General features: G+C 39.3%; 1 protein-coding gene across 1 annotated transcript in view; it reads left to right on the top strand.

Annotated features, from left to right (window-relative positions):
• kiaa0319l (KIAA0319-like ortholog) overlaps positions 1-14,347 on the top strand; it is a 33,779-nt gene extending 19,432 nt beyond the window's left edge. Inside the window, exons 12-24 of the mRNA XM_033974895.2 lie at positions 1,092-1,197; positions 2,103-2,225; positions 3,274-3,397; positions 4,035-4,167; positions 6,086-6,234; positions 6,802-6,953; positions 7,327-7,465; positions 8,407-8,566; positions 8,964-9,106; positions 10,789-10,911; positions 12,726-12,816; positions 12,897-12,988; positions 14,039-14,347. Of these exons, the coding sequence (XP_033830786.1) occupies positions 1,092-1,197; positions 2,103-2,225; positions 3,274-3,397; positions 4,035-4,167; positions 6,086-6,234; positions 6,802-6,953; positions 7,327-7,465; positions 8,407-8,566; positions 8,964-9,106; positions 10,789-10,911; positions 12,726-12,816; positions 12,897-12,988; positions 14,039-14,235 (1,732 nt within the window). The 3' untranslated portion in view covers positions 14,236-14,347. The remainder of the gene's footprint in view (positions 1-1,091; positions 1,198-2,102; positions 2,226-3,273; positions 3,398-4,034; positions 4,168-6,085; positions 6,235-6,801; positions 6,954-7,326; positions 7,466-8,406; positions 8,567-8,963; positions 9,107-10,788; positions 10,912-12,725; positions 12,817-12,896; positions 12,989-14,038) is intronic.
• Positions 14,348-23,544: the final 9,197 nt, after the last annotated feature.

The raw sequence follows: 23,544 nt of genomic DNA, 5'->3' as shown, positions 1-23,544 counted from the left end.
CAAACAGCTTTTTTGGACTTAAAACAATTGGATGGATATTAGTTGCCATGTAACTGGTTAACACGTAGCTGGTTAACATCCACGATGCCTTTAAATTCTAAATATTTTAATTTTTCGAAGTTTATGGGAAAAATGAATTTACTTCCAGAACCTGAGCCGGTGTCACTGTTGAGCTCCATAAGGGTTATGAGCAGAGGGGTCAAAAACAAGTACAAATCCAGTCAAATTTAAATATATGTGTTTAGTAAATGTAAAAAGTAGAAACCAGAATTATTACTGGTTGATAAAAATATTATACAGTTTTTTATTTAATATTTGAATGTAAATCAAACTAAAATTGCTGCACTGATACAACCCAAAAAGTAAAGTTAAAATGGGAAAAAGAGTTTAATATAGAAATTGGGGATGAAAATTGGCTAAACATGTGGAGAGCCATCTATACAACTACCAGCTCTCCAGCATGGAGGGAGTTTACCTGGAAAAATTTGACTGGATTTTTTCTTACACCTCAGCTAAAAAGTAAACAATTACAGGTACCTCAGAAATGTTGGCGAGAATGCGGGGAAATGAATGTTGACCATTCACATATATTTTGGAAATGCTCAAAACTTTTGGAATTTTGGAAGTACTGGGATACACAATATTATGTAACTTTAGGGATGACAGTGTTATTGAATGTGATAAATACCTTGTAAAGGTGATGTTGATAGCAGCCAAAAAATGTATAACGAGGAAATGGGGGAAGAATATATCACCAACAAAGGACCAGTGGATAACAACGATTGAAGACATATTTGTAATGGAAAAACCTACACACAGACTGAGATTACAGGAGCCACAAATGAACAAAAAATGGAAAACATGGATGTTATATAAGCAAAGTGACTAGAAATGTGCTACCCAGACATGTTTGATGTTCTTGTTTTTTATTGAAAAAAATGAATAAAACTAAAGTTACAAAAAAAAATAAAAAATTGCTACACTGTACAATAAAAAGTATTGTCCCATTTTGAGTAGTCAAAATAAAAATATACACTATAATATCCAGAATATTTGAACAATGTAACTTAAATATGTTTTCTCCTTCTCAGTTTGACAGTGACAGACTCAGATGGAGCCTCAAACTCAACTCAGGCCACTCTGGTGGTGAACAAAGCCATCGACTATCGGCCTGTGGCCAACGCTGGGCCCAACCAGGTATGAACAATCCTTCATAACACATTAAACTAGTGTTGGCACGATACTAAAATTTTCAATACTAAGGAATACACTGGATATTGATTCCGATACCATGAGGATAATAAAAACACAAATGATAGTATTTTCTTTCCTATTCCCATGTGTCCTTATATCTGTGCAATCCCTCAGTGGCCCATGTAGTTTCCATACTAGTCCATGGGTGTATACTAGTCTATTTGTCTTATACTTGTGAAAGATGCAGCTCAAGATCATTCTAAAGATATTCAGGAAAGGTTCATTTCTGTCAATGGGACTTTTTCAATATTGATCCCTGCAAAAAATTTGTATTTTGTTTCGATACTTGTTTTATCATCTGTTGTTGTCTGATTTTTGATACTTGTGACAGTGGTACCATCAGTATATATTGTTTTTATTGACTATATTTAACTATAATATTTATTCAATTAGAGGCATTTTATTGTTCCGCACATTACACTAACGAGCAGCCCATTTTTTTCATTTGTACCAAAATGACTATGTAACGCTGCCAAATCCTACGAGTATCACAATTAAGTAAATAAAACTGGAGAAGGAAGTGTGTACGTTACCACCACTGGGAATATCACGCAGATTGCCACAGTGGGGCGTTAGTGGCTCTAGTGCAAACTGTTGTTGTTTCCTTTGGCAAGACACTTCACTCACCTTGCCTGGTGTAAATGCTGTATTGGTGTTGGTCGGTGCGGACGGAGGCTCAGAATGGAACAGGAAGTACAGATAGTGAATGAACAGTGTGAAGCACTTTAGTGTCTTGAAATATGAATCATTGTTTATTATCATCATTTTGCACATAACAGCCCTGCTCTCCCCTCACTGTACTAATATATCTCTAAAGTAGTTTTTTACTCAAATATTTTCTTGTCCAGGTGATTACACTGCCAAAGAACTCCATCACTCTCTATGGAAACCAGAGCACAGATGACCATGACTCCCTCTCCTATGAGTGGTCCCTGAGCCCCGAGAGCAAAGACAAGGTGGTTGAGATGCAGGTAAGATGTTGTGTAGCATGGGTTTCATGAGGAACAGTGTCAGAATAACAGAGTGGTTACCTGTCCTGGCTCACAGAGAGGGCTCTGGGTTTGACTCCCAGAGCAGGTGCAACATAAGAGCTGCACTAATCCCCTCAAACTTGTGTCGATTCCCAAAAAACTGACTCAAGGTTCAATGTCTGATCAGTGTAAATAAACAAAAGTGAATAATTATATTTCACTATAATCTTATGGCTTAAAGTCCTTTCACATGACAAGTTTGTGGAGCCAATCCCAAATAAATATAAGGTTCAACACAAAGTCTGCATAAAGAAGTGAATTAAGTGAGTGTGACTTCACCCACAGCGTTCAGCTCCAGTCAAATGCAGCTCATCGAGGCTAAAGCAGTTATAGGGGTGAATTTGGAGCTCAGTTCCGTATTTGGAATTCCGAACGCGAGTATCATAGCAACCAAAGAGCCAATCCAGAGCCAGGCTAATGAAGATGACGCCCCTTCCTGCTCCCACCACTGGGAGTTTAGCACAGAGCGGGCGCTTAGCAACACTGGCCATCAAACTTGTTTCTAACACTAGCGGGGGTGAACTCAGGGAAAGAAGGCACTTGATTTGTCTGTTATTCATGTTCATATCTTGATTTACAGACACAATAGTGAAATAAAAAATGCAGGATCATGTAAAGTGGGTTAATACAAGCATTTTAAGACCAAAATGACAAATCTGACAGTAGCATTTACAGAGAGAGGGGCCACAGTTTTTTACTGGAAATGAATTGGAGCCAGAGTCAGCATATGGTTCAACATTTGTGGATCAGATTTCGTTCAAAAACAGTGACTCTCTCATAGAGTTATATAGATTTATATTGAGTTATATAGGGTTAAATGGGGTTATATAGGCCCCTGCATACCATCTGAGATTACGACATCATCAAATTAGAACGTGAACAAAAACGCAACTTTGACAATGAAATAACAATATGAAATTGTCAAGACCTAAAACAATGTGCACAAAATAAGAACTGATTTTGTATTTTGTTTTGCTGGTGTCTTTAGGGAGTGAGAACAGCCTTCCTCCAAGTGTCTTCGATGCAGGAGGGAGACTACACCTTTAAACTCACTGTGACCGACTCTTCCGGTCAACAAGACTCCGCCCAAGTCACAGTCATTGTCCAGCCAGGTAACACGTATACCTGTACTGCAGATTACTTGAACTGTAGAGCGCAGAGGTGTCTGTCACAGCACTTAACAAGTGATGACCTGTGACCTTACAGTACATCACAAAAATAGAGGCGCCACCATATGGTGCTATCAAGTACTACAACATTATTAATTGCTACATTTGAGAGCAGAACTGAAAAGTAAAAATTTTCTTTTGTTCATTGTCTGTGACCTGCTGAGGCTGAGGGTTTATTTTTCACACTTTCATCATTTGAGCAAACAAAAATATACAAATAAAAACATGTAGAAAAAAAATGAATTCAATTGTTTCTATTAAACAAAATACATCTTTATCAAAATTATCAAATTTGAAGCTTTATAAGTCCTTAAAATCTGTGTGTGAAATACTTTTACATTTTACTGAAATTATGGATAGACAGTGTACTTCCTGTATTACTATATGCCATCAGTACTCCATACCGATCCCAATACCATCACACTCTTTCTCTAGACAATAGAATGTGATTTTCAACATTAAATAGTAGTACTTTGTGTTCTGTTCCCATGTGTCTTATATCTGTGTAATCCCTCAGTGGCGTTCACTGTGTAATGGGAGATATAGAATTCCATTTAATGATGCTGTATTTCTCCCACAGAAAACAACATGGCTCCCGTGGCAGACGCCGGCCCAGAGAAGGAGCTCACTTTACCTGTAGACAGAACCACTCTGGATGGAAGCAAGAGCTCTGATGACCAAAAGATCGCCACCTACCTGTGGAAGCAGGCCAAGTATGTACAAGGACTATACACTCACCTAAAAGATTATTAGGAACACCTGTTCAATTTCTCCTTAATGCAATTATCTAATCAACCAATCACATGGCAGTTGCTTCAATGCATTTAGGGCTGTGGTCCTGGTCAAGACAATCTCCTGAACTCCAAACTGACTGTCAGAATGAGAAAGAAAGGTGATTTAAGCCATTTTGAGCGTGGCATGGTTGTTGGTGCCAGACGGGCCGGTCTGAGTATTTCACAATCTGCTCAGTTACTGGGATTTTCACGCACAACCATTTCTAGGGTTTACAAAGAATGGTGTGAAAAGGGAAAAACATCCAGTATGCAGCAGTCCTGTGGGCAAAAATGCCTTGTTGATGCTAGACGTCAGAGGAGAATGGGCCGAGTGATTCAAGCTGATAGAAGAGAAACGTTGACTGAAATAACCACTCGTTACAACCAAGGAATGCAGCAAAGCATTTGTGAAGCCACAACACGCACAACCTTGAGGCGGATGGGCTACAACAGCAAGAGACCCCACCGGGTACCACTCATCTCCACTACAAATAGGAAAAAGAGGCTACAATTTGCACAAGCTCACCAAAATTGGACAGTTGAAGACTGGAAAAATGTTGCCTGGTCTGATGAGTCTCGATTTCTATTGAGACATTTAAATGGTCGAGTCAGAATTTGGCGTAAACAGAATGAGAACATGGATCCATCATGCCTTGTTACCACTGTGCAGGCTGGTGGTGGTGGTGTAATGGTGTGGGGAATGTTTTCTTGGCACACTTTAGGTCCCTTAGTGCCGATTGGGCATCATTTAAATGCCACGGGCTACCTGAACATTGTTTCTGACCATGTTCATCCCTTCCTCATCATGTACCCATCCTCTGATGGCTACTTCCAGCAGTATAATGCACCATGTCATAAAGCTCGAATCATTTCAAATTGGTTTCTTGAACATGACAATGAGTTCACTGTACTACAATGGCCCCCACAGTCACCAGATCTCAACCCGATAGAGCATCTTTGGGATGTGGTGGAACGGGAGCTTCGTGCCCTGGATGTGCATCCCACAAATCTCCATCAACTACAAGATGCTCCTATCAATATGGGCCAACATTTCTAAAGAATGAATCAGCACCTTGTTGAATCAATGCCACACAGAATTAAGGCAGTTCTGAAGGCGAAAGGGGGTCAACCACCGTTTTAGTATGGTGTTCCTAATAATCCTTCAGGTGAGTGTATGTGTGAATTAGAATATCATAAATGAGTTGTACAAGGCTCAACTCATGCAGTTACATGACTTCATCTGCTTTGCACACTGACCAAATGCTGAAATTAAAACACGATTTTCCAACCACCAGCCCAGAACTGGGCCTTGGGCCATCTGGCCTTGGGCCACAGAGGAACATTTTAACTGTTTACATTTTTTAAAGTGTCCTTAAGACTTCCTTATTTGAGTTGGCTTTGTTTATGGTATGGTTTGGGGCTCAGGATTGAAAAGTGGAACTTGGATCTAGTCTCCACTCATTCCTTTCATTCATGTGTGTTTAGATTTTATATACTTATATACTTTATATATATATATATATATATATATATATATATATATATATATATATATATATATATATATATATATATATATATATATATATATATATATATATATATATATATATTTATTTATATGTATTTATATTTATATTTATTTATATGTATTTATATTTATATTTATTTATATGTATTTATATTTATATTTATATATATTTATATTTATATATATTTATATTTATATATATTTATATTTATATATATATATATATATATTTATATTTATATATATATATATATATATATTTATATATATATTTATATATGTGTATGTGTGTGTATAATATCTCACTCACTCACTCTCTCTCTGCAGGGGTCCAAACGAAGTGAGGATAGAGAACGCAGACGCTGCTATTGCCACGGTGACAGGTCTGGAGCAGGGCACATACGAGTTCACTCTTACAGTGACGGACGAGAGGAAGCTCCAGAGCAGCGACACCGTGACCGTCATCGTCAGAGAAGGTACAGATTATTATTATAGTTTAACTGAGTTTATAAAACACTTTTATTATAGTTTAGTTAAAAAAAAAAACTTTTTATGAACACTTATAGTTTAGTTTAGTTTATAAAAACACTTTTATTATTGTTAGTTTTGTTTATAAACATACTTTTATTATAGTTTAGTTTAATTTATAAAACACTTTTATTATAGTTTAGTTAAACTAAACTATACTATAATAAAAAAAAGTTTTTTTTATAAAGACTTACAGTTTAGCTTATAAAAACACTTTTATTATAGTTTAGTTTACAGAACAGAATGTTCTTTTACTTTTGACTGTAATTTTATTTGAGAGGGACTTGTTTAACAGCACAAATCAGCTAAGCCACTTCAGATTAAAGTCTAAGTAACAGAGTGACAGAGCTTCAGACAGAGCTGAGCCTCCAGTTAGCGTCACACCCCCAGGGAATGTTGATGACAGTCTAGAATCTGAAACCCACCAATCAGTCTGCCTCAAACTACTGTATAGATTACCACCTTTGCAAAGTTTGTGTCATGTAAATATCATTGTTCTTCTTCTCCTGGTGCAGAGGTGGATCAGCCCCCTACGGCCCATGTCCTGCCCAGCTCTGTGGTGTCTCTGCCCCAGAGCACAGCCTTTTTAGACGGCTCTCACTCCACCGACGATAAGGGAGCGGTCAGCTACATGTGGAGCCGAGACGACAGCAGCCCATCAGCCGGGGTGAGTGGACACTGACACAGCTCATTAACCCGGGTAAGAGGAGCCTGACGCAGCCCATCAGCCGGTGTTCATAATATCATAATAATAATAATATTATTTATTTAGTAATGTCATGTCTTTGAAACACTCAAAACGACCTTTTTATAGCAGAGTCTGCATACTAATATTACAATTATCAGTATGAGATTATGAATATTTTGTATTTTTGACTAGTCATGGTTAGTCCATTAATCGTTGCAGCCCTGTACAATTGAATATGAAGTTAATTTAATGAAAACAATGATTTAAGTAGATTATATGTTTTAAGGACTGAGTAGATGTTGATAAACCATATAAAGATGTGTTAGACAATCAGCTTGTGTCTGTGTTGTAGGATGTGCTGAATGGCTCTGACCACCAGGCGGTGCTGTTCTTGGGTAACCTGGTGCCGGGCTCGTACAGCTTCACTCTGACTGTGACCGACTCCAAAGGACAGAGCAGCAAAGCCCACGGCACAGTCGACGTCAAACCTGGTAAAGAAACATAACAATGTTCTGGGTTAAACTGGGTCAAGTGAAGATAAACCATAGACTTTATAAAGAAGTGGACTAAGTGAATGTTACATCACCCACAGCGTTTGGCTCCAGTCAAATGAAGCTCATCAAGGCTAACAGCATTTGCAGTTTGAAGCTGGTGATATAATCTGGTGATCTCTTTAATATTCCTGTTTTAAAACCATATTTAGTAACTTTTAAGTCACAAAAAAGTTAAGACATAAAAAACATGTTTCCTTACTGGGAGTGGGCTTGCATTGGATTGGCTCTTTGGTTGCTATGATATTTGCTGTCAAATTCCAAATAAGGAACTTTGCTCCAGATTAGCCGCTATAACTGCTAGCCTGGATGAGCTTCATTTGACTGGAGCCGAACACTCTGGGCGACGTCACACTCACTTAGTCCACTTCTTTATACAGTCTATGGTTCATCTTCACTTGACCCAGTTTAACCCAGAACACTCTTGAGCGTGACATGGTGGAACTCATCTTGGAGCTCCTGGTCTCCTCTCTCCTGTCTCTCCTCTTTCTCTCTCTCCTCTCTCTCTCCCTCTCTCTCTCTTCTGTCTTGCTAAAGCCTCCACTGTTCCCCCTGTAGATGCATTTGACTTGGTGGATCTTGGAGATTCTGGTCTCCTCTCTCTTTCCTCTCTTCTTCTCTCCTCTCCTCTCTCACCTCTCTTCTCTCTGTCCTTTCTCTTCTGTCTCTTCTGTCTTACTAAAGCCTGTACTGTTCCCCCTGTAGATGCATTTGAGCGTGACTTGGTGGAGCTCATCTTGGAGGTCCTGGTCTCCTCTCTCCTCTTTCCTCCTTCTCTCTCCTCTCTTCTTCTCTCCTCTCCTCTTTCACCTCTCTTCTCTCTCTCTTCTGTCTCTTCTGTGTCTTCTGTCTCACTAAAGCCTCTACTGTTCCCTATGTAGATGCATTTGAGCGTGACTTGGTGGAGCTCATCTTGGAGGTCCCGGTGTCCTCTGTGTCTCAGAGGCAGAGGGACATGCTCTTGAGGCAGGTCGGGGTTTTACTGGGCGTCCTGGACAGTGACATCATTGTCCGCAGCATCAGCGCCTTCAACGAGCACAGGTAACAAAAACTCTTTGTAATTAGATAAAGTCCTTGGTTGGTTTACTTTGACCTCACATACATTGAAAGAAATTGTACAGGGTGTTAAACCAGCCCTATTGGGCTTGTGTCTCTATAGTTATAATTTATGACACTCGTGGATCATTATGTTATAATTTCCAAATTTTAAATCACAATATTTATCTAAAACTACTTCATAAAAGAAACAAGTCCGCTGACCTCTGCGTTAGAAAACTGTGATGCCCAATGGGAGCGTTAACGTCATCAAAACAAAGCTCTGCATGCAGCCCTCAGCACTGCACATCACAATAGTCTTTGAATAAAACTGTCAAAAGCGCATCCGCATGCATGTTTATTTATTGGCTCAAGGTTTTAAGAAAATGCAATAATTTTGCAGTACCCGTCTGGTCTTCCTGGTGTCTGGTGGTCCAGGGCGCCCCCCTCTGGCCGGACATAGTGTTGCACTGGGACTCAGAAACAAACTGCGGAAACAGAAGAATGAATTCCTCATCTTTAAAGCCAGACGAGTGGACACAGTCAGTGAGTCAACAGCAGCAGACATTAAACTCATTTATTTTTAAACAAACTCCATTTTGTTTATTTATAATTTTCACCTCAGACTCAGCTAAACTTTTTTCTATAATGTTTTAAATTTCCCTGTAGAAACAACAGGACAACTTTTGCGATTAGATTTGTGATCTATGCATAGACTGTATAAAGAAGTGGACTAAGTGAGACTGACCCACAGCGGCTCCAATCAAATGAAGCTCATCAAGGCTAGAGCAGTTGTAGGGGCCAATATGGAGCCAAGTCGTGAGTATCATAGCAACCAAAGAGCGTATCTGGAGTGAGGCTGTTGAAGGTAATGCCCCTTCCCACCCATACCGTTGGAGGATGCTTAGCAACTCTGTCAATCAAACCCATATCTTGATTTACAGACCAGACACAATAAAGAAAAAAAAAAACACCAGGATCATGTAATATAAACATTTTTATACCAAAATGATGAGTCTGACAGTAGCAGTTACAGAGAGAGGGGCCACAGTTTTTCAATGTAAAGTGAATTGGAGCCAAAGTTGATTGAGCCAGAAGCACGCCCATGATCACCTCCTGTTTAGAACGCAGCGGCGAGCAGGTTAGCTATGTACCTTTATATATACAGTGTATGGATTTATGTTTAAAAAGTAGGATTCTGTTCAGAGTGCACATTCACATTTGAGAAAAGACTAACTAACCCAAGAATCCCATGTGTTTCAGAACATGTTTATAGAGGTCCATTGAACCACAGGATTAGACTATAGAGATCGTTCTAAATCTAAATAACTGCAGTCTGTCATGTGTGATATTTACCTCAGATATGAGAAGCAGAAGGTGGAATAAAGAACCTCTATGACTGATTTAACTAAAGTGTTTCATTCTCCTGTTTATTGATCACAGACATATATAAATGGATATGTATATATAAATGGACATAGCTAACCTGCTAGCCGACTCGATTATCGACTCAGGCTCCAATTCACTTTACATTGAAAAACTCGAGCCTGACAACAGCAGTTACACAAAGAGAGGCCAATCATTTAGGTCTTAAAATGTCCGTATTAACCCACTCTACATGATCCTGGTGTTTTTATTTCACTTTCACTTGTGTTTTAAATCAAGATATGAACATTAATGACAGACAATTCAGGCATTCCACTAGTTTTAGCAACAGATTTGATCGACAGCGTTGATAAGCGGCCGCTCCCTGCTAAACCAGCGGTGCAGGCAGTAAGGGGCATTACCTTCAACAGCCTCTCTCCAGATTAGGTCTGTGATTACTATGATACTTACTGTTGGAATTCCAAACATGGAATATGCTCCAAATTGCCCCCTTAAACTGCTCTGGCCTTGATGAGTTTCATTTGACTGGAGCCGAATGCTGTGGGTAATGTCACATTCACTTAGTCCCCTCCTTTATACACGCTTTGGTCACAGCTCATGTTTTTGTTTTTTTGTTTTTTGTTTTTTTTTACAATATTTTGCATTTGGATTGTTTTAGGGGGGTTGTAGAGGTACTACAGGGACTCATATAAAGACAAGAGTTTTTGTTCACATTACATATAAATTATATAAAAATCAGCCTTTGTGATTTGAAAATTGTGCCAACTCAAATTGCAGTTTCACTTCAATTGAGATTTATTGTGCACCCCTTGTTTCTAATCTCTCCCTGTCGCCCCCTGCAGTCTGTCAGCTGAACTGCTCTGGCCATGGCGACTGTGACTCGTTCACGCGGCGCTGTGTGTGTCAGCCATTTTGGATGGAGAACTTCATCAGAGCTCAGTTTGGAGACCAGGAGAGTAACTGTGGTACGGCCAGGGATACAGCAATACAACTGTTAAATTATTAATAGTACTGTCATAATACTAAAATTTCAAACTTGATACTCGATACCGATACCACGATGATGATAAAAACACTCACACTAGAATGTGATTTTCCACATTAAATGGTAGTACTTTCTTTTCTATTCCCATGTGGGTTTATATCTGTATAATCCCTCCGTGTCCAGCAGGCTCCATAGTGGTCCTGTTGACAATGAGTATCTAGTTTTGATACTAGTTTTAGTATCAATAAGTGTCTGATTTTCGATACTTTTACCAACCTTATCCTCAAATCATTAACTAACATCATGATTACTAAAGTCAAATCTAAGGAAATGTGCTCCTATTGAGTGCAATGTTTGGCTTGTATAAGATCAGGAAAAAAGTCCTGGACACATCTGCATCCTGCCCGTCCTGGTTTTGTCCTGGTTTTGTCCCGGCTTAGTCCTGGTTTAGTCCTGGTTTAGTCCTGGCTTAGTCCTGGCTTAGTCCTGGCTTAGTCCTGGCTTAGTCCTGGTTTAGTCCTGGTTTAGTCCTGGTTTAGTCCTGGCTTAGTCCTGGCTTAGTCCTGGTTTAGCCCTGGCTTAGTCCTGGCTTAGTCCTGGTTTAGTCCTGGTTTAGTCCTGGTTTAGTCCTGGTTTAGTCCTGGTTTAGTCCTGGCTTAGTCCTGGCTTAGTCCTGGCTTAGTCCTGGTTTAGTCCTGGCTTAGTCCTGGTTTAGCCCTGGTTTAGCCCTGGCTTAGTCCTGGTTTAGTCCTGGTTTAGTCCTGGCTTAGTCCTGTCTTAGTCCTGTCTTAGTCCTGTCTTAGTCCTGTTTTAGTCCTGTCTTAGTCCTGGCTTAGTCCTGGCTTAGTCCTGGCTTAGTCCTGGCTTAGTCCTGGCTTAGTCCTGGCTTAGTCCTGGCTTAGTCCTGGCTTAGTCCTGGCTTAGTCCTGGCTTAGTCCTGGCTTAGTCCTGGTTTAGCCCTGGCTTAGTCCTGGCTTAGCCCTGTCTTAGTCCTGGCTTAGTCCTGGCTTAGTCCTGGCTTAGTCCTGGCTTAGTCCTGGCTTTGTCCTGGCTTAGTCCTGGCTTAGTCCTGGCTTAGTCCTGGCTTAGTCCTGGCTTAGTCCTGGTTTAGTCCTGGTTTAGTCCTGCCTTAGTCCTGGCTTAGTCCTGGCTTAGTCCTGGTTTAGTCCTGGCTTAGTCCTGGCTTAGTCCTGGCTTAGTCCTGTCTTAGTCCTGGCTTAGTCCTGGCTTAGTCCTGGCTTAGTCCTGGCTTAGTCCTGGCTTAGTCCTGGCTTAGTCCTGGTTTAGCCCTGGCTTAGCCCTGGCTTAGTCCTGGCTTAGTCCTGGCTTAGTCCTGGCTTAGTCCTGGCTTAGTCCTGGCTTAGTCCTGGCTTAGTCCTGGCTTAGTCCTGGCTTAGTCCTGGCTTAGTCCTGGTTTAGTCCTGGTTTAGTCCTGGCTTAGTCCTGGTTTAGTCCTGGCTTAGTCCTGGCTTAGTCCTGGCTTAGTCCTGGCTTAGTCCTGGCTTAGTCCTGGTTTAGTCCTGGCTTAGCCCTGGCTTAGTCCTGGCTTAGTCCTGGCTTAGTCCTGGCTTAGTCCTGGCTTAGTCCTGGCTTAGTCCTGGCTTAGTCCTGGTTTAGCCCTGGCTTAGTCCTGGCTTAGTCCTGGCTTAGTCCTGGCTTAGTCCTGGCTTAGTCCTGGCTTAGTCCTGGCTTAGTCCTGGTTCAGATCTGGTTTAGTCCCTTAACACTGCATGTGTTAAGACGGTAAAACCCACGGACATGAATCCCTGGCCTTATTTCTGGTTGTGTTTTCAGATTGGAGTGTGCTGTACGTGACCATCGCCTCCTTCGTGATCCTGGTGGGAGCTGGGACTCTGATCTGGGGACTGGTCTGCTGCTGTAACAAGTCAGTGTTTATAATGTCATTTTAGTGGATTTTCTAATGAGTTTATTTTGAGGTATAATTGTGTTTTTCATCATTCAAAGGAGGAAAGGTAAAGTGCGCAGAAGTAAAAGTCGATACAAGATTTTAGAAGAGGAGGAACATGACAGCCTGGAGCTGCACCCGCCCCGAGCAGGTAGCACACACACGGGAGTCACACACACGGGAGTCACACACACGGGAGTCACACACACGGGAGTCACACACACGGGAGTCACACACACGGGAGTCACACACACGGGAGTCACACACACGGGAGTCACACACACGGGAGTCACACACACGGGAGTCACACACACGGGAGTCACACACACACAAAGGACTCACACAGACTTTAACACAAATCTGGACTCGTCTCTTCTTTCTTCTTTTCTTTGTCATTTTGGTGAAGGTTAGAATTTTTTCTTCCTGGCTGGGCACGGGCAGCAGATGTGACATGGTCAGAGGACAGAGGTCTGTTACCTAGCAGCCATAATGTAAATAAGGGACAAAACATGTCTAAATTACACAATAGTTCCAATTAGACTCATAAAAATAAATCACACCACATTTATTTAGTTAACATTTCCATTGCCGTTTCCATTTTGGGTGGAGTTTTGTGTTGATGACAGTAGCAGAGGGATTCTGTTTTACATCAGCGCTACTTCATGTATCCATAAATAATAGCTAAGGTGCTAGCCTCCACATTCCAAACAGGCGCTTCTGGCCCTATCGACTCTGGCTCCAATTCACTTTCTATTAAAAAACTGTGGCCCCTCTTTCTGTAACTGCTGCTGTCTTATAATGTTTGTCTTAACACACTGTACATGATCCTGAGGTTTTTATTTCACTATTCTCTCCGTAAATCAAGATATGAACATCAATAACACACAAATCAGGCTCCTTCTTTCCTCGACGTTGCTACCACTAGCGTTAGCAACAGCTTTGACAGTGTGGCTAAGTGCCCACTCCCTGGTATACCTCCTATATTTCTGTACTTTTCTTCACAAACTGCCATTAAACGGATTTAAAACTGTGATGAATATTTAGCACAGGTAATATCCACTAAAACACTGAAATATTAGAAAAACATGGAAACTGGTCTTATAAACTTCCAGACTTTTTACTTGTTCAGTGAAAAAATAATAGGCCCATTGTGTTAATTTGTATTTTCTTATGTTTATGATTTCTCCGGTCCCTCCTCCAGGTCGTCTCAAGGGAGTAGCGGCTCCCACCTCATCCGCTCTGATGCACTCGGATTCGGACATGGACAGTGACGAGCCCCCTGACCCTTGGACCAACGGAGACCAGGAGCGCGGGAAACTCCTCCGTCCTCAAAATGGCGCCCTGCGAAATGGTCAAGGTCCAGCTCGAGCCAAGAAACAACGCGAAGAGCTGCTATAGCGAGAGAGCAGAGGGTAGCTCCAGTCTGCCCTCAAAAACACACTCAACTTTACCTGCAAAAAACCTGCTGGATTCACTTCACTTGTTTACATGAAGAAGAGGAAATACAAAATGGCCGATGCAAAACCATAACTACATTAGCTTAAAATTACTTGAATTTTGAATCTTGAAAAGCTTTGACTAGTTTGAATTTATTTAATATTTAACAATTTTTCAGATATTTCTGACTTGTGTATATATATATATATATATATATATATATCTATATATATATATATATATAGATATATATATATATATAAAATAGAAATGTAGAAATTTGTTCTTGAAAGAAAAAACTAATTTGACTGAAAAATTTAAGAAAAAAGTGAATTAAGAAAGTTTTCGGATGGTTGGACCGCCTGCTTGTCTCCATGGAGGTGCTATTGCTTGTGCTGCAATATCACAGTGTGGCATTATATTCAATTATAGGTGTTTTTTGCTTATAAAAATACATTCAATTAAACATGCATTCTTTTTGTTAGCGGGTTCACCTCTCCACAGGTCTGACCTGTAACTTTTATTTTATTTCACATGCAGGAAGAGGCTGAAACTTATGCTCTAATTGATGAGTTTAATGCCATACTGTAGAACATACCTCTCAAATTAATAATATCTCCATGGTTACAAGCAGGTGGTGGATATCACACCAGAAGAGTTGCGTATTAGACCTTTAAGAAACCAGTCAGAAATTAGACATTGGACGAATTTTAGACTTAAAAATAAATGTAAATTAGTCAAAATAACTCGAGATTAAAATTCTGTAACCAAGTCATTTTTGAGTTTGTCGGGTTATATATTTTGCAGTGAAAGAGCTGCGCTGGTCTAGATGACAGTTTGATTTTGCATGAAAACCACAGCTCCTCCCTGAGCCACACCTTTACTGCAATTATTTTAAAACTCTTTGAATGTACTTTTGGGACTCCTTTGGGGACTATTTTCGAGACTTCTTTTATGACTTCTTTTGGGACTACTTTTGGGAGGGCACATATGGGTTGTTATCCTCCCGAAGAAGTGAACAGATGTTTGGAACATTTTTAATATTTAAGAAGAAACTAGGCATTACACTTTGCTGCAAAATCATTGGATGTTACCGATCACTGCCACAGGAAAATATTTTGGAATAATGGGATAAAACAACAAAAACTGGAAAAAGTGCATGCACGGAGAGACGAAACTCACTGGACATGTTTGGAACATTTTGGATCCAGGTTTAAGGCATGACTGTGTGAGTGAATGGAGATTTCTTGTGTTACCAAAGTGAAGCAGTCTGGCTCTGGATTTTCTGTGTGCGCAAAATCAATCAGTATAATTTTGCCACACTTTTAAATACTCTCATTATACAGAGAAAATTGCATTACATCATCAGTAACATAATGATGTAAGTGACCTACATTGTTTTAATTTTAAGACAATTTCACAGTTGTAACAGTAACTGGGTATTACTGACATACTAAACACATTGAGAAACTTTCCATCTGTTTGTCTCCCTGGAGATGTTATTGCCTGCAATGTTCCACAGTATGGTATTAAATGTATCTATCCAGCATTTATTTCAGGTCTCTTAATAGTTCTAAAATACCTTGAAAACATGCATACTTGCTGTGTGCTGGCTCACCTCTCCACAGATCTAACCTCTACAACTTGGCTTGGTAGTCTGCCTGGAGATGGATAAGCTTAATGCTATACTGTGGAACCTTCCTGGTCAAAAAACAGCATTCCCACAGAGATGAGTAGTTTGTGGGCCTGGGTCAGACGGGTCACATGGTTCTGTATGTTCTGTGGATTTTGACCACTATCGTCTAAACCAGGTTCTTTTTACTTTTAACGTGTTTTGGTTTTTTTGGTTTTTTTTGGCTTCTTTAAATTCACCACTCGTGTTTGGGAAATGTTCTTATATTGATTAACCTGATTATAGTGTTTTACACTGGACCCACTCAGAGTTAATCATGTTTGAGTTGAATTCACTGAAACACTGGACATGCCTCTCATCACTGTAACCACGACAACTTGGACATTTTCTATTCTTTTAAGTCCAAATTTTATTCTAATTTGCTGTTTTTCCTCAAATACCTGTACTAAGCCCAGTTTTTATTTGGAAATTGAAAAACTTTACATTATTCTTACATTTTTTACATATTTGATACAATTTGTGGTTAAAACGTCTCTTTGAATAAGGAGCAAAAACAAAGCTAGAAAAAAATCAGCTGTGAACTTCCTGGTAGGACCCGGAAGTGACATCATCAGTGACATCACCATAATGCAAATGAACTGCTGGTATAATGTTGGTAGTTCCTTATAAATCAAATTTTCTGCTATCTCATTCAATTTAAAATGTGTGAGCCATGTTCTACTGTAGTTTTCTCATCAAAAACATATCTGGACTTTGTTTCATTCACAAATATTTGAGTAATTCTAACTCTCCAGAAGTCAAAATACCCGCTCGCACCTCATGATGTCATCCAGTGGTGATGTAGGACCTTTAAATGAAAGAAAAACATTTTATTGCACTCTGGCTGCTGTGATTTAAATTTTATTCATTAAACTTTTTGTTTGTTTTTTTCAGAAGGGAAAATGATTCTGTTACTTGTATCTAAAATTCCATTTGATTCATTTCATGAACCTGAGCATGGGAAGTAAACAGTTAAAAACAAACTGATATTTCAGCATTTGAATTCCAGCAAATGGAATGTTCAATCAGATTTTCACATTTCACTTCTTGCTCAAAAATGGTATTGAAAAACCCCAGTAACTGAATTATATATATGTTTCTATTTTTAAATTGCACTTTTTGTGTTTAGTTATTGGAACGAAGGATTTGACTGTGACTGTGACCTGAAACTGCTCAATCTAAAAACAAAAGACACCACAATGTGAGATACTACTGATACTACTACTGCTACTGCTGCAATTGCGTGAAGTTAGGTGTTTTTTTTTGTTGAATGTTTTAACTTTTCTGAATGTTAAACAGGATCAAATCATCTCAATGTGAATCTGATAATAGTTTGTGTATTTTCAATAGTTTTAAAACTGCAGTTTAGTGTTTAATAAAGCCTGGAGCCGGCTACAGGCTGGAGTTGACTCTATCACCATCAACCATACAGTTTGTAAACTTAAAATGTGATTATGACAGAATCATGTCTCCGCTAACACTTGAACCCGTTTAAAAGGAAAAGATGATTCTTTGGGGAAATTTGAGCTTTTAAAAATATGGGCTCCTTTTTAAATCAATCTTTCACAGTTTTCTACTTTTCTTCAAAACTTCCCCTGAACTGATGTAAAACTGTGATTAATATTTAGTACAGGGACTACCAATAGATTGTATATATAAATGGACATTGCTAATCGCCGCGTTACAAATAGGAAGTGATCATGGGCGCACTTCCGGTTCCATCGACTCTGGCTCCAATTCACTTTCTTTTGAAAAACTGTGGGCCCTTTCTCTGTAACTGCTGCTGTCAGACTAATCATTTTGGTCTTAAAATGTTGGTATTAACCCCACTCTACATGATCCAAACAGGGTTTTTATTTCACTATTATGTTTGTAGATCAAGATATGAACAAAATCAGGCACCTTCTTCCCCAGGTTGCTCCTGCTAAAGCTGGCAACAGCTTTGATTGACAGCGTTGCTCAGCGCCCGCTCCCTGCTAAACCAGCGGTGTGGGTGTTACCTACAACAGTCTGGTTCTGGATTGGTTCTTTGGTTGCTATGATACTCACGGTTTGAATTCCAAATATGGAATGCTGCTCCAAATTCATCCCTATAACTGCTCTAGCCTCGATGAGCTTCATTTGGAGCTGAACGCTTTGTCCACTTCTTTACACAGTGATCAAACCAAGTCAGAATTAGAAAAATATATGAATCTGTCAAATGCACTTTTTAGTTTTGTTGATTAAATGTTCATTATGTAACTGTTCTGGTGCGGTCCCCCACCTGCTTGTGTCCATGGAGATGTTATTGCTTTGCCTGTTCCACAGTATGACATTAGACTACATGGAGACAAAAATATGACACCACCAGATCAAGTTACAAGTCAGATCTGTGTAGAGGTGACCCTGTTCCCGGTGCATTTTTTTTCAATGCAATTTTAGCAACACAAAACCCTTTAATTAAATAAAAGCAAGTTTAATGCCATAACGTGGAATATTCCAGGCGAAACAAAACATCTCCCTGGAGTCCGTGCAGGTGTACCCTGAACCAGAAAAGTCAACCTTAGATCTGATTGTATTTTGTTCAAGATTCAGAACATGTGTGTTTTGCCTGGTGTTGGTCAAAGTGCCAGTATGTAAACAGCAAAAGCATCTTGTTCTTCCTTTGTCTTTGCACATAATGTAAATGAATAAAATTAGTTATATAAAACCTCTTCACTGTAAAATCACAAAAAATGCAAATTTAAAAATACACATTTTTTACCTAAATAAAGAACTGCTGTTACACAAAGAGTCTGACTCTGGACTGGGACTCTGGCCTGGGACTCTGGCCCGGGACAGTGCTGTGACTGGGCTGATTTCAAGTGTTTTTTTAAAGGTTGATTTTTGTTCAAACTGAAACTGGAAATGTATGAATAAAGTTGTCAAATTATTAATGAGTTCTGTTAATATGTTTGCATTACTGGGACATTTTTGGTTATTTGTTGTCTATAGATTTAAGCCATAAAAGGTTGAATTAATAACTTGTTTGACTCATTACAGATACAAACTAACGACTAGTGTTTCATTTTTAACAATATTGTAGATTTAGAATAGTTTTTGTGGTTTAAATCTGCCTTGTGTTTTTGTGTCAGTGGCATATGGTTTATGGTCTACATTTACTAAAGCGATATATGGAAGTTCAAATTGTGTGATTGTGACATTACAGTCTATATTACAGGACTGCTCCTCCATTCGACCATACATGCTCTGTATGAGCGACTATAGTTCATTAGTCTGACCTCCACTACTCACACATTTAACAATATTTACATAATGCAAAGTGGTGAAAGTGTCTTGCCCAATAATACAACAAAATTAAGCAATCTCCAAATATTACTCAAGATCTTTTGCTAAAACTGGGATTATAATTACGTAATTTAGTTATTAGTTCATTTCTTCACACATACTCTTTTTAAAATAGTATTGGTGGTTGTGATGATATCATACCATAGACTGTATAAATAAAAAGACATAAATAGACATAGCTAACCTGCTAGCCTCCATGTTCCCCTTTTTAGTTTAGTTTAGTTTAGACTATTTGGTCTGCAGCGCATCTTCAGTCGACTACAGCCCTACTGAACAGAAAGAACTGGTATAGCAGAGAACAGGTGAGCTGATTTGTGCTGTTAAACAAGTCCATCTCAAATAACATTACAGTCACAATCTAGCTAGCATTAGCCAACGGTTATTCAAATAGTCACTTTCACCTTTTTGTGTAAAATCAAACTCATAAACAGGACCATGAACGCTCAGATTGACCAGAGGCTCCTGGAAATGTGTCTTTAAATCCATGGTTGCCTGTTTTTTCAGACAATCTGTCCAATAGTCTGTGTTTGCTACTGTGTGCTTCAGCAAACACAGCTGTCGTGGTTGTTATGATTGTAGTGGTTTTTATGGTTGTCATAGTTGTCATGTTGTAATGGTTGGTGTAGTTGCCCAGGTTGTTGTGGCTGTTGTGGTTGTAATGAAGTTGTAAAGTAAAGTGTAAAGGGGTTGTAAAGTAGTAGCAGTAGTAGTAGTAGTAGCAGTTGTAGTGGCAGTTGTAGTAGTTGTAGTAGTAGTGGTTGTAGTGGTAGTAGCAGTGGTAGTAGTAGTAGTGGCAGGGCAGAAGTAGTAGTTGTAGTAGTAGTAGTCATCATGGTAGTAGTTGCAATTGTAGTGATAGTAGTAGTAGTAGTTGTAGTGGTACGAGTACTAGCAGTGGTAGTGGTTGTAGTGGTAGTAGCAGTGGTAGTAGTAGTAGTAGTAGTAGTAGTAGTAATGGCAGTAGTGGCAGCAGTAGTAGTATTTCTTATATAGACCAAGAGCAAAAACACCTGCGCTGTAATCCAGGTAATCCCCAATTTTGGGCCGGACCCGACCTAAAACCGGACCTGAGACCAAACCTGAGACCTGAGACAGGACTGTGTTAAACCAAAATGAATAACTGGTTTTGCCGCACTGTAAGGCCCAGGATTGATCACTGTCTCCAAATCCATATTCCTTAGAGTGTCCTTTCCTCTGAATCTCTCTGTATAAAACTGTAACACATACACTCCCTGCTCCACTGCACCTCCTAGTAACAGCAGCCCATCACTCTCAGTTTGGTTTAAAGTTTAATTTTTCATGCCTTACCTTTACTTTGCCTGTTAATATTATTTTTAGTGTAATGTTTCACAATTGTGGTTATTTTGGGTTAGTAATTTTGTTTTTAAAGAGTGCGTATGATTTTGGAACTATCTACCATGTTATAATGTTGTTCCCTCATCAAAAACACAAAAAGGTTTTAAATGTCATCCATGCATGTTTTAGTATTCTAGCAATCTCTACTGGCCCCATTTGAACCCTCATTACGGTTAGCTGTAAGATTCTGTGAAATGCTCAACCCACAAGTCTACGTCACCCATGCTCCCACTCGAAAATTCTCCATAAATTTGCAAAAACATGATACAAAACTGTACACAGCAACTTGACAAACCTGATGTGATGTGCAGTAGTTTCATTAGTGGGATGCAGCTGATTGCGTTGTGATGTCCATTTTCAAAACAATAAAAGGTAACACCGTGATTTGTTCAGACACCGGCTGCTAAAACATTCCAATTCTGATTTGAAATAACCAAGAATTTTCAGCCTCTTCCAATATCCAGCCCCAAACAATGTCAGGATTCATATGACACGACTAAACGTTATGTTTTAGTCAACATTATCATTCTGAAGTGGATGGTTGAGTGGAGAGAGTGTATTTATATGAATGTCTGAGATTTGATGTGTTGTGGAGGTCGAGGAACGATGGTGGATTTGCATTTAATTTCAAATCCCTGATATTTAAAGGTGGACTATGTAACTTTTCTGTTTGAGAGTATGCCACCTCCTTGATCTGACCATAAATAATAATAATTTTGTTTATATAGCACATTTCAGATGGTAAACATAGACTCAGTGAGAGCAGAGAGTTGCCCTCACCATATCAGGACTGTGTTTATGGCACTGTTAAAAGTTCTTGATTGTATAAATATAGAGGTCTGGGTGGAGTCTATTCTAAAACCATGTCAGTGATGGAGGAAGGAGCCGAGCCATGTAGAAATGTAAAGACCAGCGTTACAACTTTAAAACCAGTTCTTTGTTTGAGCCGTGAAGTGAGAACACAATGGGCGCATTCTGCTCAAACTGTTTTTGTTCAGATTCTAGCATCTTGAATTAACTGGAGTTTGTTTAGTTACTGAGCTCCACATAAAGTCGAAACAAAAGCTCAAGTTTCTCAGCATCAGGTCTGCATAAGACACTTTGGTAAGAAACATTAAAATCTTTTCAAATGGACATCACAAGCAGCATATCAATATTAGAAAAAGAAAAGGTCCAACAACTGGCCCTTGTGAAACTCCGACTGGAATGCTGATGATTTCAGAATTAAAATCAACATTTTCCACAGAGAAAGACCTTTCATTAATATATGAGTCAAGTCCATCCAGAGCCTTTCCTATGAATAGAGTAATGAGGATGTTATGATCTAAAGCAGGGGTTCTTAACCTTTGTGACCTAAGGGCCCCACTTTTTCTGTAAAAGTCACTTGGAGCCCAATCTCATATGAAATCTATTCTATTCTTCTGATTTTGCAGCCCTCAAGAGGGCGCTCACTGCCCTACTTTGATCCACAGCCCTATGGGTAAGAATCACTGATCTAAAGTGTCAGAGGTGGTGACGTCACTCTCACTTTCTTCACTTCTTCCATAAAAAAGTGGACTAAGTGAGTGTGACGTCACCCACAGAGTTTGGCTCCAGTCAAATGCAGCTCATCGAGGCTAGAGCAGTTATAGGGGTGAATTAGGAGCCCAGTTCCATATTTGGAATTCCGATGGAGAGTTTCATAGCAACCAAAGAGCCAATCCAAAGTGAGGATCATGAAGGTAACGGTCCTTCCTGCCACAGGTTGGTTGACCTCTCCCTACAATTCAACCTTAGAATATTTTTTCAAGAAAAAATGTTTTCGAATGGTAAAAGAAAATTACTGTTGAAAGGTAAATATTAAATTAAATGAATATTAATGTCGGCTAAACTAGTTACAACTACTCAAAACAGTTAAGGTCCTCTAACACACAGAACTAACTCTTGTGAGCTCCATGTTCTAATGCTGTTACCTCCTCAGAAACAGACCTGGAGTTGTGTTTTGTTTCATTCACACATGTTTGAGTAACACTGTATTATTAGGCTGTCTACATCTCCAAAGCTCAAAATGCTCTGTTCCACTTTGTGATGCCATCAAGTTGTAGATTTAACATTAACATCTACTTTTTAGACTCATTTGAACTTCTTTACTCCTAAATACTTTTGCTTTTACTTTAAATAGGTTTGTTTGACCTTTTGTACATTTAGCAATCCCAGGGCTGCAGTCATCCATGTGATTCTAGTGAAGGTGAGAGAGAAAAAACAAACAAACAAAAAAAAAAAACACGGTGGAGCACTTCCTGTATTACCACATGATGACATCACAAGTTGGCACAGAGTGTTTTCAGTTTGAGAGAAGAACTCAGCCTAAATATGCAGGTTTGTGTTAAACATGTGTGAATGAAACAAAACACAACTCCAGGTCTGTTAGTCATGAGGAAACGACAGTATAATAGAGATCATAAAAACAGTGCCACATGAGCAGTATTTATTTATTTATTTTTTCCCGTCTGCTGCCTCAATTAGAACCGATTCAAACCAGAATTTCTTACCTTTCTCCTACCACCCATCAATCACCCCCATCTAGAGGAGAAGTTTGGACATTTCAGACGTCCCTTTGAGCTCTACTTTTTAAGTTTAAATTATATAATCTGAAATAACCTTTGGTTAGCTCTCCTGAAAACTCAAAACAAGGACTGAGCACCAAATGCCTCGCTTCAACATGAACAAGATGCCTAGACTGTTCCATATAAGCAAGGCACAAAAACACCAGGACTACCCACTGTACCAAAGTCATTATGTCACGTCTGTGGTTTGTTGCGTTAAGATAAAAACAAAAGAGGAAGGAAAAAACGGCTGTAAATGTTTAGTTTCATCTTTTTTCTCGCTTCTCTGTCGCTCACGGTCCTTATATGGCAAAAGATTCAGTCGCGCTC

Source organism: Periophthalmus magnuspinnatus, chromosome 11, assembly GCF_009829125.3.
Source record: "Periophthalmus magnuspinnatus isolate fPerMag1 chromosome 11, fPerMag1.2.pri, whole genome shotgun sequence".
NCBI lineage: Eukaryota > Metazoa > Chordata > Actinopteri > Gobiiformes > Gobiidae > Periophthalmus > Periophthalmus magnuspinnatus.
This window is presented reverse-complemented; position numbering and strand designations above follow the sequence as displayed.